Source organism: Trachypithecus francoisi, unplaced genomic scaffold, assembly GCF_009764315.1.
Source record: "Trachypithecus francoisi isolate TF-2019V2 unplaced genomic scaffold, Tfra_2.0 Lachesis_group11, whole genome shotgun sequence".
Classification (NCBI taxonomy): domain Eukaryota; kingdom Metazoa; phylum Chordata; class Mammalia; order Primates; family Cercopithecidae; genus Trachypithecus; species Trachypithecus francoisi.
Genome location: NW_022681456.1, coordinates 106,237,700 through 106,256,527, shown reverse-complemented (window position 1 = coordinate 106,256,527; position 18,828 = coordinate 106,237,700). Strand labels below are relative to the sequence as shown.

Sequence of the window (18,828 nt, the reverse complement as noted above, 5' to 3'; positions counted from 1 at the left end):
CTGTGATAAAATATGTAACATAAAATTTATCATCGTGAACATCTTCAAGTGGACAGTTCAATGTAGGTTTATTTACATTGTTGCAAAACAGATCTTGAAACTCTGTACCTGTTAATTTCCCTTTTCCTCCTTACCCCATCCCCTGGCAACCATTGTCCTACTGACTCTATGAATTTGACTACTTTAGGGACTTGCATAAGTGGATTCATACATTACTTGTCTTTTGTAACTGGCTTATTTCACTTAGTATAATGTCTTCAAGGCTTAATATTATAGCATGTGAGTGGATTTCCTTCTCTTTTAAGGCTCAATAAAATTCTCCTGTAGCTATCAATTTTTGCTTATCTATTCATCCATTGATGGGCATTTGGGTTGCGTCCACTTCTTGGCTATTGTGAATAGTGCTGTTAGAAACATAGGTGTGTAAATATCTCCTGGAGACCGTTGGAGACCTTGCTTATAGTTCTTTTGAGTATATCTGGATTCAAGAGTGGGCTTGCTAGGTCATATAGTAATTCTATTTTTAATTTTTTAGAAACCACTGTACTGTTTTTCATAGCAGCTCTATCATTTTAGATTGTTACTAACAAGTGCACAAAGGTTCTGGTTTCTCCAAATCTTCATCAACACTTGTTATTTTCTGTTTGATTTTATGATAGCCACCCTAATGGGTGTGAAGTGGTATCTTATTGTGGTGTGGTTTATATTTCTCTAATGGATAATGATATTGTGCATCTTTTTATGTGCTTGTTGGCCATTTGTATATCATCTTTGGAAAAATATCTATTAAAGTCCCTTTCTATTTTCTTTGCAGAAAAAAAATTTATTTATAAAAGTACAGTTGCAGGGCTGGGCACGGTGGCTCACTCCTATAATCCCAGCACTTCGGGAGACTGAGGTGGGCAGATCACCTGAGGTCAGGAGTTTGACACCAGCCTGGCCAACATGGTGAAACCCTGTCTCTATTAAAAATACAAAAATTAACTGGGCCTGGGCGCGGTGGCTCATGCCTGTAATCCCAACACTTTGGGAGGCCAAGGCGGGCAGATCATCTGAGGTCAGGAGTTTGAGACCAGCCTGGCCAACATGGTGAAACACTGTCTCTACTGAAAATACAAAAATTAGCCAGTCATGGTGGAGGGCACCTGTAGTCCCAGCTACTCAGGAGGCTGAGGCAGAAGAATCACTTGAATATAGGAGGCAGAGGTTGCAGTCAGCTGAGATCACACCACTGTCCTCAGCCTGGGCAATAAGAGTGAAACTCTGTCTTAAAAAAGGAAAAAAAATTAACTTGGCATGGTGGCACACACCTATAATCTCAGCTACTTGAGAGGCCGAGACAGGAGAATCGCTTGAACTCAGGAGGTGGAGGTTGCAGTGAGCCGAGATCGCGCCATTGCACTCCAGCCTGGGCGACAGAGCAAGACTCTATCTCAAAAAAAAAAAAAAAAAAAAAAAAAGTACAGTTTTAGAAGGTAACATAGTAGCATAAAAGTAATCTTTCTATAGGCATATTTTAGTAGACCGCTCTCTCATTCCTGGTGGAGGAACTTCTCTCATTGATGGTTGATATTTTACAGATGGTTTTCAGCTCCCAAAAGTGTTCCTGCTTTAAATAACACCTGGAAGGCTGGTTGAATCATATGTTTCCTTTATGTTTGGTTCTTTCTCCTGAACATCTGAATACTTCTGATGAAGTTGTTTTGAATTAAATAAGAAATAGCTGCGTTCCTAAGGGAAGACTGTTCTCTCCTTATGTTCAGAATATTTTGTTTGTAATTGCTTCATTTGGTGGCTCTAACCAAAGCAGTTCATCCTGGACATCAGTCAAACACTGCCATTTCTTTTTGATATCTGAAATTACCTTAGCATTCTTCTTTTTCAGATTTGTCAATATCTGGACTTTTAAAATATTTTGTTGAGTTCTTATTTACTATTAAAATAAAATTTATTGATGGCTTTCTTACAAATTTTAGATTCTGTTCTATGTTTATACTAGACGAGGGTTTTCTCAAATGCAGGCAAAACAATATTCAATTCCATGATGTTGTTGATTTTCTTTCCTTCTAGACACTAAATATGCACAATGTTGGAAATATCTGAGACTATGGCTTCACTTCTTGATACTTTCCTTTTGCCATAAGATGTATTCCCTTTTTTTCTGAGTTTTTGCTTGACTTTCTGTTGTCAGTGTGTCTTTTTCAACAGATGGCTGGGCACTAATGGGTCCTATCTTTTGGAAGTGACTGAGTCAGCTGGTTTCTCTGAAAGGTCTGAAGATGCTGCAGTTGGAATAGCCTTGTGTTGTTGGGTCCTTATTTTCTCCACTGATTTAACTTTTCTTCTCACATCACTTTCTTCAGTGCTTTCAGACTCATTGCTAATGGGTTTGAGTTTTCTTCCTGGCTTTTTTGCACTCATTTTTGCAGATTCATTTGCACTTCCTTCATTTTCAGAAGTGCTTGAGCTTCTTTTTGCTTCTTTTCCTGGAGGAGTTGAAGTGATAGATAATCCACAATATTTGGAGAATTCTTCATTGGCATACATAGATGAGCTGTGTAAAGGAAGAACAAAGGTTTCACAAGGTTCTTCATCTTTCTTATTTTCAACAAGCCTGCCAATTCTTCAGACAGCAGAATTATATAGGAAAATCAAACACATTGGTAGGCTTGCACTTTTGACAAGCTTTATCTTTCACAGAATGTGTTCTTCATAAAATGTTCTTTGAATATCATGGACCTGCATGCCCGGGAGGCTGCACTCAATGTGGCAGGGCCTTCAGGCCACTCTCTTTCCATTTTTTAATTGAGTTATTTGGATTTTTAATTGTTGAGTTACAGAAGTTCTTTATATATTGTGGCTATTAACCCCTTATCAGTTGTATGGTTTGAAAATATTTTCTCCCATTCTATAGGTTGCTTTTTCTGTTGACTGGGTCCTTTGATGCATAAAGACTTTTAAATCTGATGTAGTTCCATTCGTCTATTTTCACTTTTGTTATCTGTGCTCTCGGTGTTATATCCAAGAAATCATTGCCAAAACCAATGTCCTGAAGCTTTTCCCTTATGTTTTCTTCTAGAAGTTTTCTAGTTTGGGGTCGTACTTTTAGGTATTTAATCCATTTTTAGTTTTTATATATGATGTAAGGTAAGGGTCCAAATTCATTCTTTTGTATGTGGATATCGAGTTTTCTCAGCAATATTTTGTTGAAGAGACCATCTTTCCTCATTGTGCATTCTTGGCACCCTGGTTGAAGATCATTTCATATACATTTATTTCTGGACTTTTAATTCTATTCCATTGGTCTATATGTCTGTTTTTATGCCAGTACCACACTGTTTTAATTATTGTAGCATTGTAATATGTTTTAAAATTAGGAAGTGTGAGCCCTCCTCCTTTTTCTTTTTCAAAAGTGTTTTGGCTATTAGGGTCCCTTTAGATTCCATATGAATTTTGGGATAAATTTTTCTATTTCTGCAAAAAAAAAAAAAAATACCATTGAGATTTTGATAGAGACACCCTTGAATCTGTATATCACTTTGGGTAGTATAGATATCTTAACAAAATTAGGTCTACCAACCCTTGAACACAGGATGTCTTTCCATTTATTTATGTCTTCTTTAATTTTTTTCAGCAATGTTTTGTGGTTTTCAGTGTACAACTCTTTTATCTCCTTTGTTAGGTATATTCCTAAGTATTTTATTCATTTTGATGCTATTGTAAAGGGAATTGTTTTCTTGATTTCCTTTTTGGAAATTGTTAGTGTGTAGAAAGACAACTAATTTTTTGTGTTAATTGTGTACCCTACAATTCTGTTGAATGTGTGTATTAGTTCTAACAGATTTTTTGGTGGAATTTTTAGTGTTTACGATGTATGAGATCATATCATCTACAAACAGAAATAATTTTACTTCTTCCTTTCTGATTTGGATAACGTTTCATTATTTTCCTTGCCTAATTGTTCTGGCTAGAACTTCCAGTACTATGTTGAATAATAGTGGTGACAGTGGGCATCTTCACCTTGTTCCTGACCTTAAGGAATAAGCTTTCAGTCTTTCACCACTGAGTATAACTGTAGTGGGGTTTTCATATATAACTTTTATTAGGTTAAGGAAATTTTCTTCTATTTCTAGTTTTCTTGATTAGCACTTCAGTGACATAGTAAAAATAATCTGTGTGGTTTTTCACACCTTTTTGTTAGTATTCCTAGTTTTTGTGTTTTTTAATCAGAAAAGTGTGTTCAATCTTATCACATGCTTTTTCTGCATCAGTTGAAATGACCATATGGCTTTTGTCCTCCTTTTTGTTAATGTGGTATATTATATTGATTGATTTTCATATGTTAAATCACCCTTACAATATAGAAATAAATCCTACTTGTACATGATGTATAATCCTTTTTATGTGCTGTTGAATTCAGTCTACTAGTATTTTGTTGAGAATGTTTACATTAATATTTATCAGAGATACTGGTCTGTAGTTTTTTTTTCTTTAGTGTCTTTTTCTGGCTTTGGCATTAAGGTAATGTGGACTTCATGGAATGAGCTGGGAAGTATTCCTCTTCAATTTTTGGGAAGAGTTTTATGAAGACTGGCATTAATTCTTTAAATGTTTGGTAGAATTCCCTAGTGAAGCCATTCAGTCATGGATTTTCTTTTTGGGTGATGTTTGATTACTGATTCAATCTTCTTACTAGTTATGCGCCTGTTCAGATTCTCTATTTCTTCATGGTTTAATCCTGGTTGACCATACTCTGTTTTGCTAACAATTAACATCTGCTCTTTCCTTCCCAACTGGGGGTGGTGGTTTAAACCACTTAAGAAACTGCAGTCTGACAATTGCCATTCTAGTTGGTTAGCAACTCTCTAACTACAACTTATACATATCTGTCTGTTTCAAAAGTGGTTGTCCTTCATTGAGCACCAAATGTGCAACAAGCATCTCTTACCTCTCATATGACAGTATTCCTGGAGAGGATATGTGATGGTCCTGATCAGACAGATGAGGAAACAGCAAATCAGAAAGGTTGAATTTTTTTTTTAACATTTCTAAAATTATGATGCAATTTATAGTTGGTAGTGCCTAATGGTTTTATTGACAGCCTTTTCTTTCTTAATGATATACAAAATCATGGTGTCTCTTATAATTCATGTTGTTTTAGATTTGGGAAAGTTTTAGAAACTTGCTCACAATCACATAGGTAATGAACAGTGTCATGTCTGCTTCCAAATCTGTTATTCACTTAATCCTGTCTGTACTCTGGTGAGAAGGATGTTCATCAGGAAGGGCATCATATTGTGTAAAGGGCACAGGATTGAGAGGAAAATTCATAAGGCAATGAATGTATATTCACCTAGCCATCCCAATCATACTTTATCATTCATGGAAGAACAAGCATAGTTGTCAGAGACATTTTTAATTCCAGTATGCTTGGTTATGTTTCTTAAAATTCCAACCTATGCTCCTTATATGATATTCACCTCTTTTATAAGCATAGTCTCTTTACCATTGTCAATTAATTGTAGCCCATCCTATTAGCTATAGAAAGATGTGGCAAATCTGGGAAGTAAATAAAAAAGAATAGACATGAAAGATTTGTGATCACCTGCATATATCTACCCAGTACCCAACACAGATAATAATATATCAGTATCATTCATTATTGGCCTTTGCTGCTGCTTTTCATCTTCCACCGAAATAACTGAGATTAGAATGTCATCCACATTTGCAACTTAGTCAGTGTTAGAATCACTCGCTGAATGCTTGTTTTGGATATCTTTTAATATGCTGTTTTCTGTACAGTCTTTAACATCTCTGTGTGAAGATGACAACCAGGCACAGGAAATCATTAAGAAGCTGGAGAAGAGTATAAAGTTTCTTAGCCAGTGCACAGCACGAGTGGCCAGTAGGGCTGAGATGTTGGGAGCCATTAATCAGGTAACCTGTCTTCATTTCTCTAGTTAGAATGAAATTACAAAAAAGATTCATTTTTCCTGAGACTGTGGATTTCTCATTTCTAGGAATAAGTTTTAAAAATACTTTTGTTGTATAAGACATATGTGTTTAATATAGAAAAAATGGAATGTACAAATAAATGTAAAAAAAATCTAATAACATGAGCCAGTGACAATCATAACAATTTTGTGATATATTCTTCAAGATGTATAGTGTTATATATCATGTTTATAATCCCTTATATAGTATCATAATCTGCTTTTTATTCATCATATAACATAGGTAACTTTCTGTGTGATATAAATATATACGCACACATCACCATTTTATGGTATCCTACTGGTTAAGTAGACATAAATTATTTAACCAATTCTTTGTATTCAATCATTTCAGGATGTTCTTGATATTTTTCTGTTATAAACAATATTACAGTAAATATCCTTGTATATGCATCTGTGTGTACTTGTCCTTAGAGAAGTAGAATTCCAAAATTTCTTTGTGGGCACACCTGGGGAGGTATGAATTTTTAAAATCTATACCTAAGCAGACTTTTTAAAAAATATATTTTCTTAAGGAGAAATTTAATTGTGGTGGTAATTTTAGTTTGATCGTTTGTTATACATTTCTACCACTTAGCTCCTTTTTAACCCCTCACTAGAGAATACTGTTATTCTTGGTTTCGTTTTTACTAAAGTTATATATGCACATAGTTTTTTAAAAGGTCAATCAGCTCTATAAGCCTTACTAATTTCCCATGATCCAGAGAAACAACTTTCAACTCTTTTGTCTTATTTGTTTTGTATTTGCATTCACATTTTTAAATAACATGCTCATGCTGTCATTTAGTGATTTATTTTCAGTTTTAGGTATTATCTGTTGCTCTTCCACGATGAAGATATTTAGTTCTTGTATCAATCTCTGGCCCCTCACACCTTTTCGCTGTCCCTCACGCTATTGTTGGCCACCCTGCTTTCCTGGCCAAGCTTATACTCCACAGTTAAACATAGTTTTCACTACCTTGCATGACCCCTCAACACTTTTCCCTTTCTTGCTTTGTCTTACTCATTTGGCGAATCTACAAGTAAATCTGCTTCTCCCTCTCATGCCTGCAGAGCTGGAAAATGTCACATTCCCATGCTGACCTGTTTCTCTTTGAATTCATTATCACCAACCTCAAGTGGGTCTGTGGGGCTTCCCCTCAATCACCCTCCTTCTCTCTCAAATACCAGTTTCCCACCCTTTCCTTTCTCCTCAAACCACTATCATGTCTTTCCCCATATTCTCTCTCAAACACAGGTAATGACTTTGCTTCCAACCTCACTGAGGAAACTGGGACAATCAAAGGAAACTGCCACAAAGCCTCCTGGCGTGTGAACCCTTACACACTCCCTTGCTCTTGTTCCTAAAGATGCATTGTCTCTAACTCTATCCAAGGTCAGCCTTCCCCACTAATTTACTGAGTCATGGGACCAAATTCTCCTGACTTTTCTTCTTTTACATTTTCTCCACTCTACTGAACCATTTCTATCAGCACACAAATAATATGTTGTTTTCTAGATGGGAATAATAACACAAAACAAACACAAAATAACCTTTCATCCTTTCTTTTCTGGCCACCACCCTGTTTCTCTGCTCCCACTTACAGCAAACCTCGACAGAATGGTACTCACTATGTGCAGTCTTCCTCCTCCCATATTCTCTCAAACCCAATCTAAATCAGCTTTTTGCTTCCACAAAGCAGATTTTTCCAAGGTCACTAGTGACCTCCACATTACAAAATTCAGTTTCTCAGTCCTCATCTGGCATGGCTGATGTCTTCCTCTTCCTGGAAACGCTTTCCTCACTTAACTTCCAGACATCACGTCCCCTGGCTTCTCTGTACATCACACACTGCTCCTTCCAGGCTTCCTGCAGTCCTACCCCTTCTCTCAGACCTCTGAATATTGAAGAGCCACGGGACTCCACTCGTGCGCATCTGATCTCCATGTGCACGCTGTCCCCCGTGATCCCGTGCAGTCACCTGAGGACCCTCAAATTCATATGTTTAGCCTAATCTACTCCCCTGAGCTCCAGACCAGGGTATGCTACTGCTGACTCAACAATCCCACTTGGATGTTTTATAACCTCAAACCTAACATTCAAAACTGAAGTGTTCATGGTCTCCCCGCCAAACCTTACCCCATGCATAAGCTCCTTACTTCACTCAAGGGCAGCTCTGTCCTTTTAGTTGCTCAGGCCAAAATAGGGGCAGAGGGACTTGGAGTAATTCTCAACACCTTTCTCTCTCACTTCACATTAAATTCTACAGAAACCCTATTGGCTGAATTGTCAGAATATATTCAGAATTCAACCACTCATTTCCCTTTCGACTGTTACCATCTTGATCTAAGCCTCCTTTCTATTTTGTCCAGATTAATGCAATAGGTTCCTATATGGTCTCCCTGCTTCCATCCAATTCCAATCCCTCCCCCCAACATAGTCTGTTCTTAAAAAAGGAGCCACAGTAATCCTTTTAAAACTTAGATTGTGTTACTTTTTGGTTCAATGTCCTAAAGGTCCTCACTTTACTTGGAGTAAAACCCAATGTCTTACTGTGGTTTGAAAGGATGTGTGGCCAGGTGCAGTGGCTCATGCCTGTAATCCCAGCACTTTGGGAGGCTAAGGCGGGCAGATTACGAGGTCAGGAGTTTGAGACTAGCCTGGCCAACATGGCAAAACCTCATCTACTAAAAATACAAAAATTAGCCAGGCGTGGTGGCACACACCTGTAATCTCAGCTACTTGGGAGACTGAGGCAGGAAAATCACTGGAACTCGGGAGGCAGAGGTTGCAGTGAGCCAAGATTGTGCCACTGCACGCCAGCCTGGGCAACAAGAGCAAAACTCTGTCTGAAAAAAAAAGGGGGGGGGGGCCAAAGACTTCAATAGACATTTCTTCAAAGAAGATATACAAATGGTCAATAAGCAGGTAAAAAGATGCTTAACATCCTTATATGTATTAGGAAAATGCAAATCAAAACCACAATGAGATACCACTTCACACCCACTAGGATGTCTATTGTGAAAGAAGAAAGGAAGGAAGGAGGGAGGGAGGAAGCAAAGAAGGAATAGTGTTGGTGAGGATGTGGGGAGACTGCAAACACTGTACGTTGCTGGGAGATGTGAAATGGTTCAGCCACTATGGAAAACAGTTTGGTGGATCCTTAAAAGTTAAACATAGAATATGTTTACTAATAATATGTTTAAAAGTTTAAGAATGTTTAAAAGTTAAACTAATATATTTAACTTTTAACTAATATGACTCAGCAATTCCATTTCTAGATGTATACTCCAAAGAATTGAAAACAGACACTTAGATACTTGTACACAAATATTCATCGGACTATGAACATTCCAAATGTTTCACTGGTGGGGGGAGGGGGTACTCCTAATGTCATTAGTTATAGGACTTTTATCTTAGAATATTAGAATCCCCAGAGAAAAACCTTCCAACTGCCTGCCTTGAGGGTGTAACTCTGGCTGCCAGTGTTTGGAAGCTGGAAGGAGGAGTAAGGCTGGATCTCAATATTCAATATGCATATAGATTTTTGCTTAAATCTGTTGTTTTCAGCCTGATTGATCCATCATCAGGTTTCTGTTCTTTCCCAATGCACGAACCTCAACTCAACTCTCTCTAGATATCCAACTGTATACAGTCTTTCACCAAAATAGTGGAGGGAAAATTGCTCTGCTGGCCAGAGCGAGGAAGGGGATCTCTGGACCTATTTTTTTTTTTTTTTTTTAAACACAGACTTTCAACCATTTCTTCTGTTCACACACCCACTTTCAACCTTACTGAGGTGCAATGTAGATTGCTTCTAGGCTTTTCTTATTGCCTTTTTTAGGGTTCAGCTTTTCCAGGTCTTAGTCATTTGCCACTAGTCCTTCTATCCAGCTTTCAAAGTCTTGTTGTCATATTCTCTTCTGTTTGCCCCTGTAGATGCATGTCTTTTTTTTTTAAAAAAAAACATTTATTGCCATTTTAGTGGGATTTAGGAATGGAGTGAAGGTAAATGTGTTTAATCGCCATCTTTTAATTCAGAGTAGTATTTTCAATGTAAATGTGCTTGTTTTTCTCCTGCTAGGAAAGCCGGGTCAGTAAAGCAGTTGAAGTGATGATTCAGCATGTAGAAAACTTGAAGAGGATGTATGCTAAAGAGCATGCTGAATTAGAAGAACTGAAACAGGTTCTTCTGCAGAATGAAAGGTCTTTCAATCCTCTTGAAGATGATGGTAATAAAAGTTTATGATAATAGTATGAGTTGTGTTTTTCTACGTTCTCCTCTTTTTTGCTAAGTCTTATTATGACTTTAGTATAATAAAACTCTTAGGCTAAGTTTATATTAGAAAAATCATTCATTCTTGTTATTTATATAGCTAAAAGTAAGGTGTCAGAAAACAGGTTGGGGCACATGAAGGATTCTTTGGTAATGACGCCAAAAATTTATTAACTCAATTTAGATTACTGAGATGACAGAATATATTTAATCCAACTCATGAGGTTGACCTTAGTGTTCCTCTATTTAGGATACATTAGAATTTTTCCACATGTAAAAAGGAGAAATAACTTAAATGGGTGCTCCCATTAGCAATGGTTTTGATTCCTCACGGAAGGAATGACCCTGGCACAGTAAGCTGATTGATGAACTGGAAAACAGAGAAACATATGAGGCTATGGGGAATAACATATGGTTTCTATAAATCTTACAATAGTTTTATTTAAAATAAACAATATGAAATTTTCTGAGCAGAATTCTTATTTTGAGAATCTGTTCCCTGTTCTAGAACAGTAATCATATTTGATACTCTTCTGAACTGTACTTTTGGATTCCTTTCTCCAGCAGACACACATGTAGTGCCTACCCTGTGCTAGCTAGGCATTGTGGACATCACAGTGACACAGAGGACTGTATTACATTGGTTAAGATTGTAATTGTTATGAAGCATTAAATGAATGATAAACAGATATTTATATTGCTCAGTAGTCTCTAAAGTCTTAATAAATATTTTCTGAATTTTGCTTTACCTTTAAAGAATTAAAACGTTGCTTTAACATAAATGGCATGTGTAATAGCTAAAACGTGTCAATGTGTTTTTCCTTTCAGATGACTGCCAAATTAAAAAACGTTCAGCTTCTCTAAACTCCAAGGTAACTACCAATTCACTTAACAAATGTCTAGCAAACACTTGTAAGATGGTTTTAAAATGTTATTCGAAGCTTCAGGCCTTTATATGTAAATAATCAAATGGTGATTTTAATTCATATAGATGTATTTGTTTATCTAAGTATGCTTTTATACTCTCTGCTACATTTCTGTATCAATTAAGTGTGCCTGGCAGCATGAAGAAAGTCAGTATAACAATAGTTTCTCTCTGTTTTGCAAAACTGAAGTTGGAAGTGGGTAACCCAACAATGGCACAGCAGCTTCACAAGATCCTGAGGGACCAGCCTCCTTCTTTCTTGCTGCCTCACTATCCTCAACCCTTGGCTTCTGCCTCAGGGTCTAAGATGGCTACTTCAGATCCAGGCACCAAGCCCTCATCATTACATCATCTCATTCCAAGAAAAAAAAAGAAGCAATGACAAGTGTTCCCTCTCCCTGTGAAGACATTCCCCAGAAGTCCGAAATAACACTTCTCCTTCCATTCTTTGTTGCGAATGAGACTGGAAAATACAGTTTGTATTTGGGAGGCTGTATGCCTAGCTAAAACTCAGGGGGCTTATTACTAACTAAGAAGGAAGAATGTGATACTAAAGGTCACCAGCAGGTTTTGCCACAGTGTAAAAATCGATACAAAGAATTTTTCAATAAGTGATTTTAAAATCATTCCATACAAATCCCTCTTTTTCAGACGAGAGAAGAGAAACACAGCAGTTAAGTGATCAATTATGGTCATGTATTGGTAGGAGCATGGTTAGAAACCAAGTTTCCTGGGCCGCAATTTCATATTCTTGATGCTCAACTAACCTACGAAATGAAATTAGGGATGATGGTTTAAGAAAATGATTCACATGGAACCCCCTTAGTTTATTTATTACATTTTAAAAAATGTTGTATCCTGATGTACCTATTTAAACCTTAAGAACCACATAATACTATATAATGCTTTTCTGTACAAATCTCAAGAAACACATTCATTCATTAAAACATCATGACAATCCTTAAATGTGTTAAATGGAAAAAATGAAACCATGAACAAAAAAGCTATACATGTAGGTGCATATATATCTCCTCTTGAGTTGGGAGAAATCTTTCTAAGCATAGAAGCAATGGTGGCAAAAGAGAAGAACGGATTTGGCTGGATTAACAATAAAACATTTCTGCCAGAAATATGGAAATTCAATTTAGACAAAATTCAATATAAACAAAATTAATATAGACAAATGTGGTAAACATAAACAAGTGGTTCTCAGAGAAAATAAACACATGATTATTTAACGTAAAAAAGCAACGTTCAATGTTACTAGAAGTCAAGTAATTGCAACCCAAACAAGAAATCTTATATTTGTTTGATTGGCATAAATTATAATAATCCAACATTGAGTTAGGTGGAATATAAACTGGTAAAATAGTTCTGGAAGACAATTTGGCCACAAGAGGATCCTTTAAGATATGTCTACTGTTTAACTCAGCAGTGGTCAAGTGCATGGATGTGCATGTGCAAGGATATTCATTGGTGTTGCCTACAATGATAAATTATTGAGAGTTTTCTAAATGTACATTTTCCTCCTTCTGGTAGCCACCTTCTCTTCGGAGAGTGACTATTGCCTCTTTACCCAGAAATATTGGAAATGCAGGAATGGTAAGACAATTGCTAAGTGTTCTTAGTCAAAGGTAAATTCATTTTCATATGACAGAAAATATAAACGTATATTTTATCATTTCTTTTAACATTTGAACTTCTAAAGGTGACTGGGATGGAAAATAATGATCGATTCAGTAGGAGGTCAAGCAGTTGGTAAGTGTAATTTTATGGTTCCTCTTTAGGAACCTTACTATTTTATACTTGGGCTCAACTAAATGAGTGCTTCAATTAAGTGATATAGCAATATTTGATTTGCACAAAGTGTAAACAGAATAATTATGTAAATTGGTATATAATTATGAAGTTTTTTTATGAAGTAGGAGATCTGTGAATGTGCCAAGAAAAAAAAATTAGGACATATAATTTTGTATTTATTTAAGCAGTAGGAAATAAATTGATAATGGCTACAGATGTATTTGATTTGACAAGTGGCTATAATCGTCTTTATTTAGGCGTATTTTGGGGTCAAAGCAGAGTGAACACCGTCCCTCATTACCTCGATTTATTAGCACCTATTCCTGGGCAGATGCTGAAGAAGAAAAATGTGAACTAAAGTAGGTGAAGCTCAGTGTGTTTATTAACCTGACATGAACTGGGACATAAACAGTGGGAATCACTTTTATTCCACGGAGATGAAATAATGCTGTATCATTAAAAAGATAATTCATTGTAAAATGCTTTTATAAACTGTAAAGCACAATAGAAATGTGATTTCTGAATATTAATACATTCACTCTCATTGCTCTCAGAATGGCAAAGTTTGAGGTCTTAAGTTAGAAAAGACCCTGGAATTTGTCGTATTTGTGAAGATAATTTTTTTCTTGTCCAGGTGTCTGTCCATAATGGGGAAAGGTCAATAAAGAGCCACAGAAGTAAAATGTCCATCTATATATATATATATATTTAAAACATGAGATATATAACATATTATATAACATATAGGCACATATGTAACATGTATGTACATCTACCATTTATGTAAATGAAGAGTAGAGGAATACTGAATTGCTATCTCTGTATCTAGCAGACAAAACAAATATACTCCTACAGTGAAAGGTAGAGGGCAAGAAGGAGGGATATACAGAAATGCTACCTCTAAGTCCTTGGGTGACATTAGAAAAAGTGCCTAACCTTACTTGGTCTCAGTTTTCATATCTGTTAGAGTGAGGGATCTTAAGGAGATGATTTTATGCTTATTTTATACATTTTCATGAGTGCCTACCATGTGATGAACACTCTGCTTAATTCTAAGGAATATAAAGATGAGCACGACATGGTGCAAACCTCAGATAATCTGTTTTGGTTTTTTGTTTTATTTTTTTTTCTTAAAGTCCTGGTTGCCTACTGCATGTGTTACAAACTCTTTTCAGATTTAGAGTTAACATAATGAATCTTTTTTGAGCTGGTTGGAAAAAAAAAATCAGTTCAAGAGTCTCCTTCAAAAGATTATCTAGTTTTTGCTTTTTGTTAGTATGGTATGATTTCCACTGAGAAGTCTTTGTAAACAAAAGACTGAAACCTTGAGAATCTTACAGAAATGCAATTTATCCTGGCTCTTGGGTCTTGTTTTCTTTAAAAACTAAAGTCTATTATATTTATTTCCTATAGATGTTTGAATGAAAAAAAAAGGTCTTTGAGACACATTTCCCTTTGGCAATTCTCAGGGTATTATGAGCTTGAGATTTCAAAATTCAAATCCAACTCGGAACTCATCAGCAAATATAGTGGAACAATTATGTTTTGCTTAGGTGGAGGTACACCTCTTTAAATAATATGATTTGATTTAAAATGCAGTCAATCAATTGCTATTTCCCAGTTCACTGAATACTAATTTATTTTAACCTTTTATTTTAACTCGTTTTACATTGAGAATATTTTCAAAACCTCTTTTTAAATCATTAAGATTTTCAAAGAAAAAAATAAACTCTGATGTTACTCCAAGTTAGCACTGATTGGAAATCATACAGAGAAAGGAATATAATCAAGAATAATGAGAAAAGATTTTTACTAATGTTAAATACAATTTAAAAGGAAGAAATATGGTGTCTGCATTTGTTTTGTATATACACATACACACACACACACACACACACACAGAGGTGTATGTACATACCCATATATAAAATATATATACCTATTAATATGTATTATATATTTTTTTATACATAATATATATACTATATACACATATATACATATTCTATATGATAAACTATATAAATATGTGTACATATATATTATATATAAATATGTGTGTATATATTATATATAATATGTCTATATATAGTATATATTTATATACACTGCACTCCAGCCTAGGCAACAGAGTCAGATTTTGTCTCTTAAAAAATATATATTATATATACACATATTTATATATAATATATGCACACATAAAAAATATAAATATGTGTATGTGTTATATATTATATAAAAATGTGCATTATAAATATGTATTATATAAATACATAATATATGCATAATGTACAATATAAATATGTGTACATAATCTAGAAATGTGTATATAGAATATATATACATACATATATATTTTTTAAGAGACAGAGTCTGACTCTGTTGCCTAGGCTGGGGTGCAGTGGTATAACCATAGCTCACTGCAACCTCCAACTCCAGGGAGTCCTGAGATCCTTGGGAGAAGTCCTCTTCCTTGGCCTCCCAAAGTGCTGAGATTAAAGTGTTTAATAAAGTATGGTTAAACATGTATATATATATATATACACACACACACACACACACACACACACACACATATACACACACACGCAGAGAAATAAATCATAGTAATAACATTGGTTAATGATAATGATGAGTGGTGAGACTAACTTCAGAATGTTCTTTTTAAATGTCCCCTTTTTATATATACTTGGCTAATATTCTAACTTTCTACACATTTATTATTCTTCTAAATAGAGGAACTTATTTTTTAATTAAATTTCTATAAAAGGTTTAAATTAATCTGGTGATTTGATTTTTAGAGTTAGATATTTATCAAGTTTCCCTAAAACTGAACAAACATTTGTTTGCCTCTTAAGTTACAGTAAGATTTAGCAATATTTTATGAATAATTATAGCATATTATCCTTAATTTCAAATATTAAAAGCAACATTTATTTACAGAACTAAAGATGACTCAGAGCAACCTGGAGAAGAAATAGTAGAAAGGACAAGGAAACCAGGTCTTTCTGAAAAGAAAAATAATCCATCAAAGTGGGATGTCTCTTCAGTGTAAGTTATCTACTTGATAAAGTCTACCATTTTAGTGGAATGGGAAAGGGTGAGGCAGGGCTGACAGTATTAATCTTAATCAAATTACTAAAAGACATGCCAAATTGTTATATTTAAGATGAACAACAAACTTTGTATGTCTAGTTATCCTTGAACCTATGTTACCTATTTTGAGAGACTACATTCACGTAACTTTTACTGTACTATATTGTTATAAATTATTCTATTCTATGTTAGTTATTGTTCATCTTTTACTGTGCCTAATTTATAAATTTGATTTTATTATAGGCATGTATCCATAGGAAAAAACAGTATATACTGGGTTTAGTACTATTTTCAGCTTCAGGCATCCACTGGCAGTCTTGGAGTCTATCCCACAAGAATAAAGGGGGACTACTGTACACACACATAAGTACATACACAGACATCCACTCTACCCAGCAAAGAACATTTTGTTTCCACTGTAGGAATATGTTGCCTTGCCTTACTGAAAGAATGAGATACTTGTATGTACTTGTTAGAAGATATGCCTACATCATGTAATTTTCAGATTCTCATCGTAGCACATCATTTCTTTAATCCTAATAGTTACAAAGGGTGGGAGGCAGATTGTTTCCAAAACCAAAATGATAAATCATAATATGTAGATTAAAAGGCAGTTTTGCGGGTATGGAGGACAGATCACCTGATTGGTGGTGGTAGCAAAAGGAATGTTTCTAACGACAAATTACCAATTACCAAATTCTGTTTGTGTTTTCCTTATAGTTATGACACAATAGCTTCCTGGGCAACAAATCTCAAGTCCTCCATCAGAAAGGCTAATAAGGCCCTCTGGCTTTCTGTTGCATTCATTGTACTGTTTGCAGCTTTGATGAGCTTCCTCACAGGCCGATTTTTCCAGAAGTCTGTGGATGCTGCTCCCACACAGCAAGAGGACTCATGGACATCTCTAGAACACATCTTGTGGCCATTTACCAGACTCCGACACAATGGGCCACCACCAGTGTGACAACAGGACATCCTAATATATGGATCTTGATTTTTAAGTTTCAGTATCTGAACTTCGTAAATTAGTAACTTTTAGCTGGGAAAGTATAGCATGAAACCAGAGGTTCTCAGAATGACTGTAAGACAGCTTACATTTCCTCTTTTTGCCTTTATCTCCCCAACTAAAATACAACAGGGAAGAAGTCTGCCTATGATCTTTGAATGAGCTTTTTAAGGAAGAAATATTATATATTGTTTGTTAAAGTTTATTGAAATAAAGAATCATTTAAATCTTCATAGAGTGAAAGCTGAAATTCATAACAGGCCAAGTATTCAAAGGAAAAAAAAACATACTGTGTTTAAAATAAAACGAGTAGAAAATGCTGATTACAAAATTTTAATAGTTGATTTGAAATGTATTCATTCACTCATTACATTCTGTTGCGGAAATACCTGTCTTTCATCATGCTTGGTTCTTCATACTGAATACAGTTTGTAAGTGGAGGTTAGGAGTAGCTGAGCAATCTGGTAGAGAGCAGCATGTGGCACACAGAGTTGACAAACTGACAGCTGGAACTCCTGACTTTCTCCATTGCTTCTTTAGAAGCAAAATCCCTTACCATGTGATATAAAGTAGAATGAAACTCAGTTTCTTCTTTAAGCGCTTCAGAAAATGCCTCACTCTCTTCCTTGATCTTGAGTCTTTGTGCTCTGTCACCACTAAACATTAAAAGGGCCCAATTAGGATTCTCAGTACATTCTTCAGTAAGGTGTTCCCTCACCTAAAAAAAAAAAAGGAAATTCAAGCAACTTGTTAATAATTTCTCTTCTATTCAGTATTTTGGTAGCAGATTATTATTTGAAGGGCTCAATTTATCCCCTAAAATTGCAAAGGTTAAAAGAAACAGTCTATGTGTTCCATTACTGGGTTTTGTAAAACCATGATACTGTTTATATTTTGGTGATTATGGAGCCTATTCACACGTATTAATTCATGCAACAAATATTTATTGAGTGCCTGTCATGTGTAAGGTACTGTTCTAAGTGCTGGGGATATAACAGGGAAAGAAAACACAGAAAACATACAGACATACAACACATATAAATAACAAGTGCAACAACAAAGCCCTGCCCTGAAGGAGCTTATATTTGAGTGGGGGGAAACACACAATAAAAAACAGAAATAAATATGGTGGCTTGTTTAGGCCAAAACATTCATCAGTCAGCTTTTAGAATTTGATATAGTTACTGCTACCTGATAACAAGGCATCAGGAAGTTAATTTGGAGGACTAACCCTCTCAGAGGAGAGGGCCTGTAAGTCACAGATATACTCATGTTAAAAGCTTCCATTTGTTCTTTTTTTAAAGACATGGGAGTCTCACCCTGTTGTTCAGGCTGGGGTGCAGTGGTGTGATCACAGCTCACTTCAGCCTCAAATTCCTGGGCTCAAGCGATCCTTCTACCTCAGCCTCCCAAGTGGCTGCGATTACAGGTGTGAGCCAATGCACCCGGCAAGGCTTCCATTTGTTCTTGAGTCAATTTGTAAAGAGATACAAGGACTCTGGCCTGGCTTGAAGTCAAGAGCTTGGACAACAAAGGCATAAATTTTATATAATTTGGATTTATATTTTTGACAAAATTTTTTTTTTTTTTGAGATGGAGTTTTGCTCTTGTTGCCCAGGCTGGAGTGCACTGGCACGATCTCAGTTCACCACAACCTCCACCTCTCAGGTTCAAGCGATTCTCCTGCCTCAGCCTCCTGAGTAGCTGGGATTACAGGCATGTGCCACCACA

At 35.6% G+C, this 18,828-nt stretch overlaps 2 protein-coding genes across 15 annotated transcripts in view; one reads left to right on the top strand and one right to left on the bottom strand.

Moving 5' to 3' along the window:
* IRAG2 (inositol 1,4,5-triphosphate receptor associated 2) overlaps window positions 1–17,330 on the top strand; it is a 56,163-nt gene extending 38,833 nt beyond the window's left edge. For all 11 annotated transcript variants that reach the window (XM_033222648.1, XM_033222644.1, XM_033222650.1 and 8 more), the window contains 8 exons: window positions 5,803–5,937; window positions 10,079–10,226; window positions 11,099–11,142; window positions 12,735–12,797; window positions 12,904–12,953; window positions 13,253–13,354; window positions 15,939–16,046; window positions 16,812–17,330. In XM_033222648.1, the coding sequence (XP_033078539.1) occupies window positions 5,803–5,937; window positions 10,079–10,226; window positions 11,099–11,142; window positions 12,735–12,797; window positions 12,904–12,953; window positions 13,253–13,354; window positions 15,939–16,046; window positions 16,812–17,055 (894 nt within the window). In that variant the 3' untranslated portion in view covers window positions 17,056–17,330. The remainder of the gene's footprint in view (window positions 1–5,802; window positions 5,938–10,078; window positions 10,227–11,098; window positions 11,143–12,734; window positions 12,798–12,903; window positions 12,954–13,252; window positions 13,355–15,938; window positions 16,047–16,811) is intronic.
* An 84-nt stretch (window positions 17,331–17,414) lies between these two features.
* CASC1 (cancer susceptibility 1) overlaps window positions 17,415–18,828 on the bottom strand; it is an 86,606-nt gene continuing 85,192 nt past the window's right edge. For all 4 annotated transcript variants that reach the window (XM_033222640.1, XM_033222638.1, XM_033222637.1 and 1 more), the window contains one exon: window positions 17,415–17,815. In XM_033222640.1, the coding sequence (XP_033078531.1) occupies window positions 17,540–17,815 (276 nt within the window). In that variant the 3' untranslated portion in view covers window positions 17,415–17,539. The remainder of the gene's footprint in view (window positions 17,816–18,828) is intronic.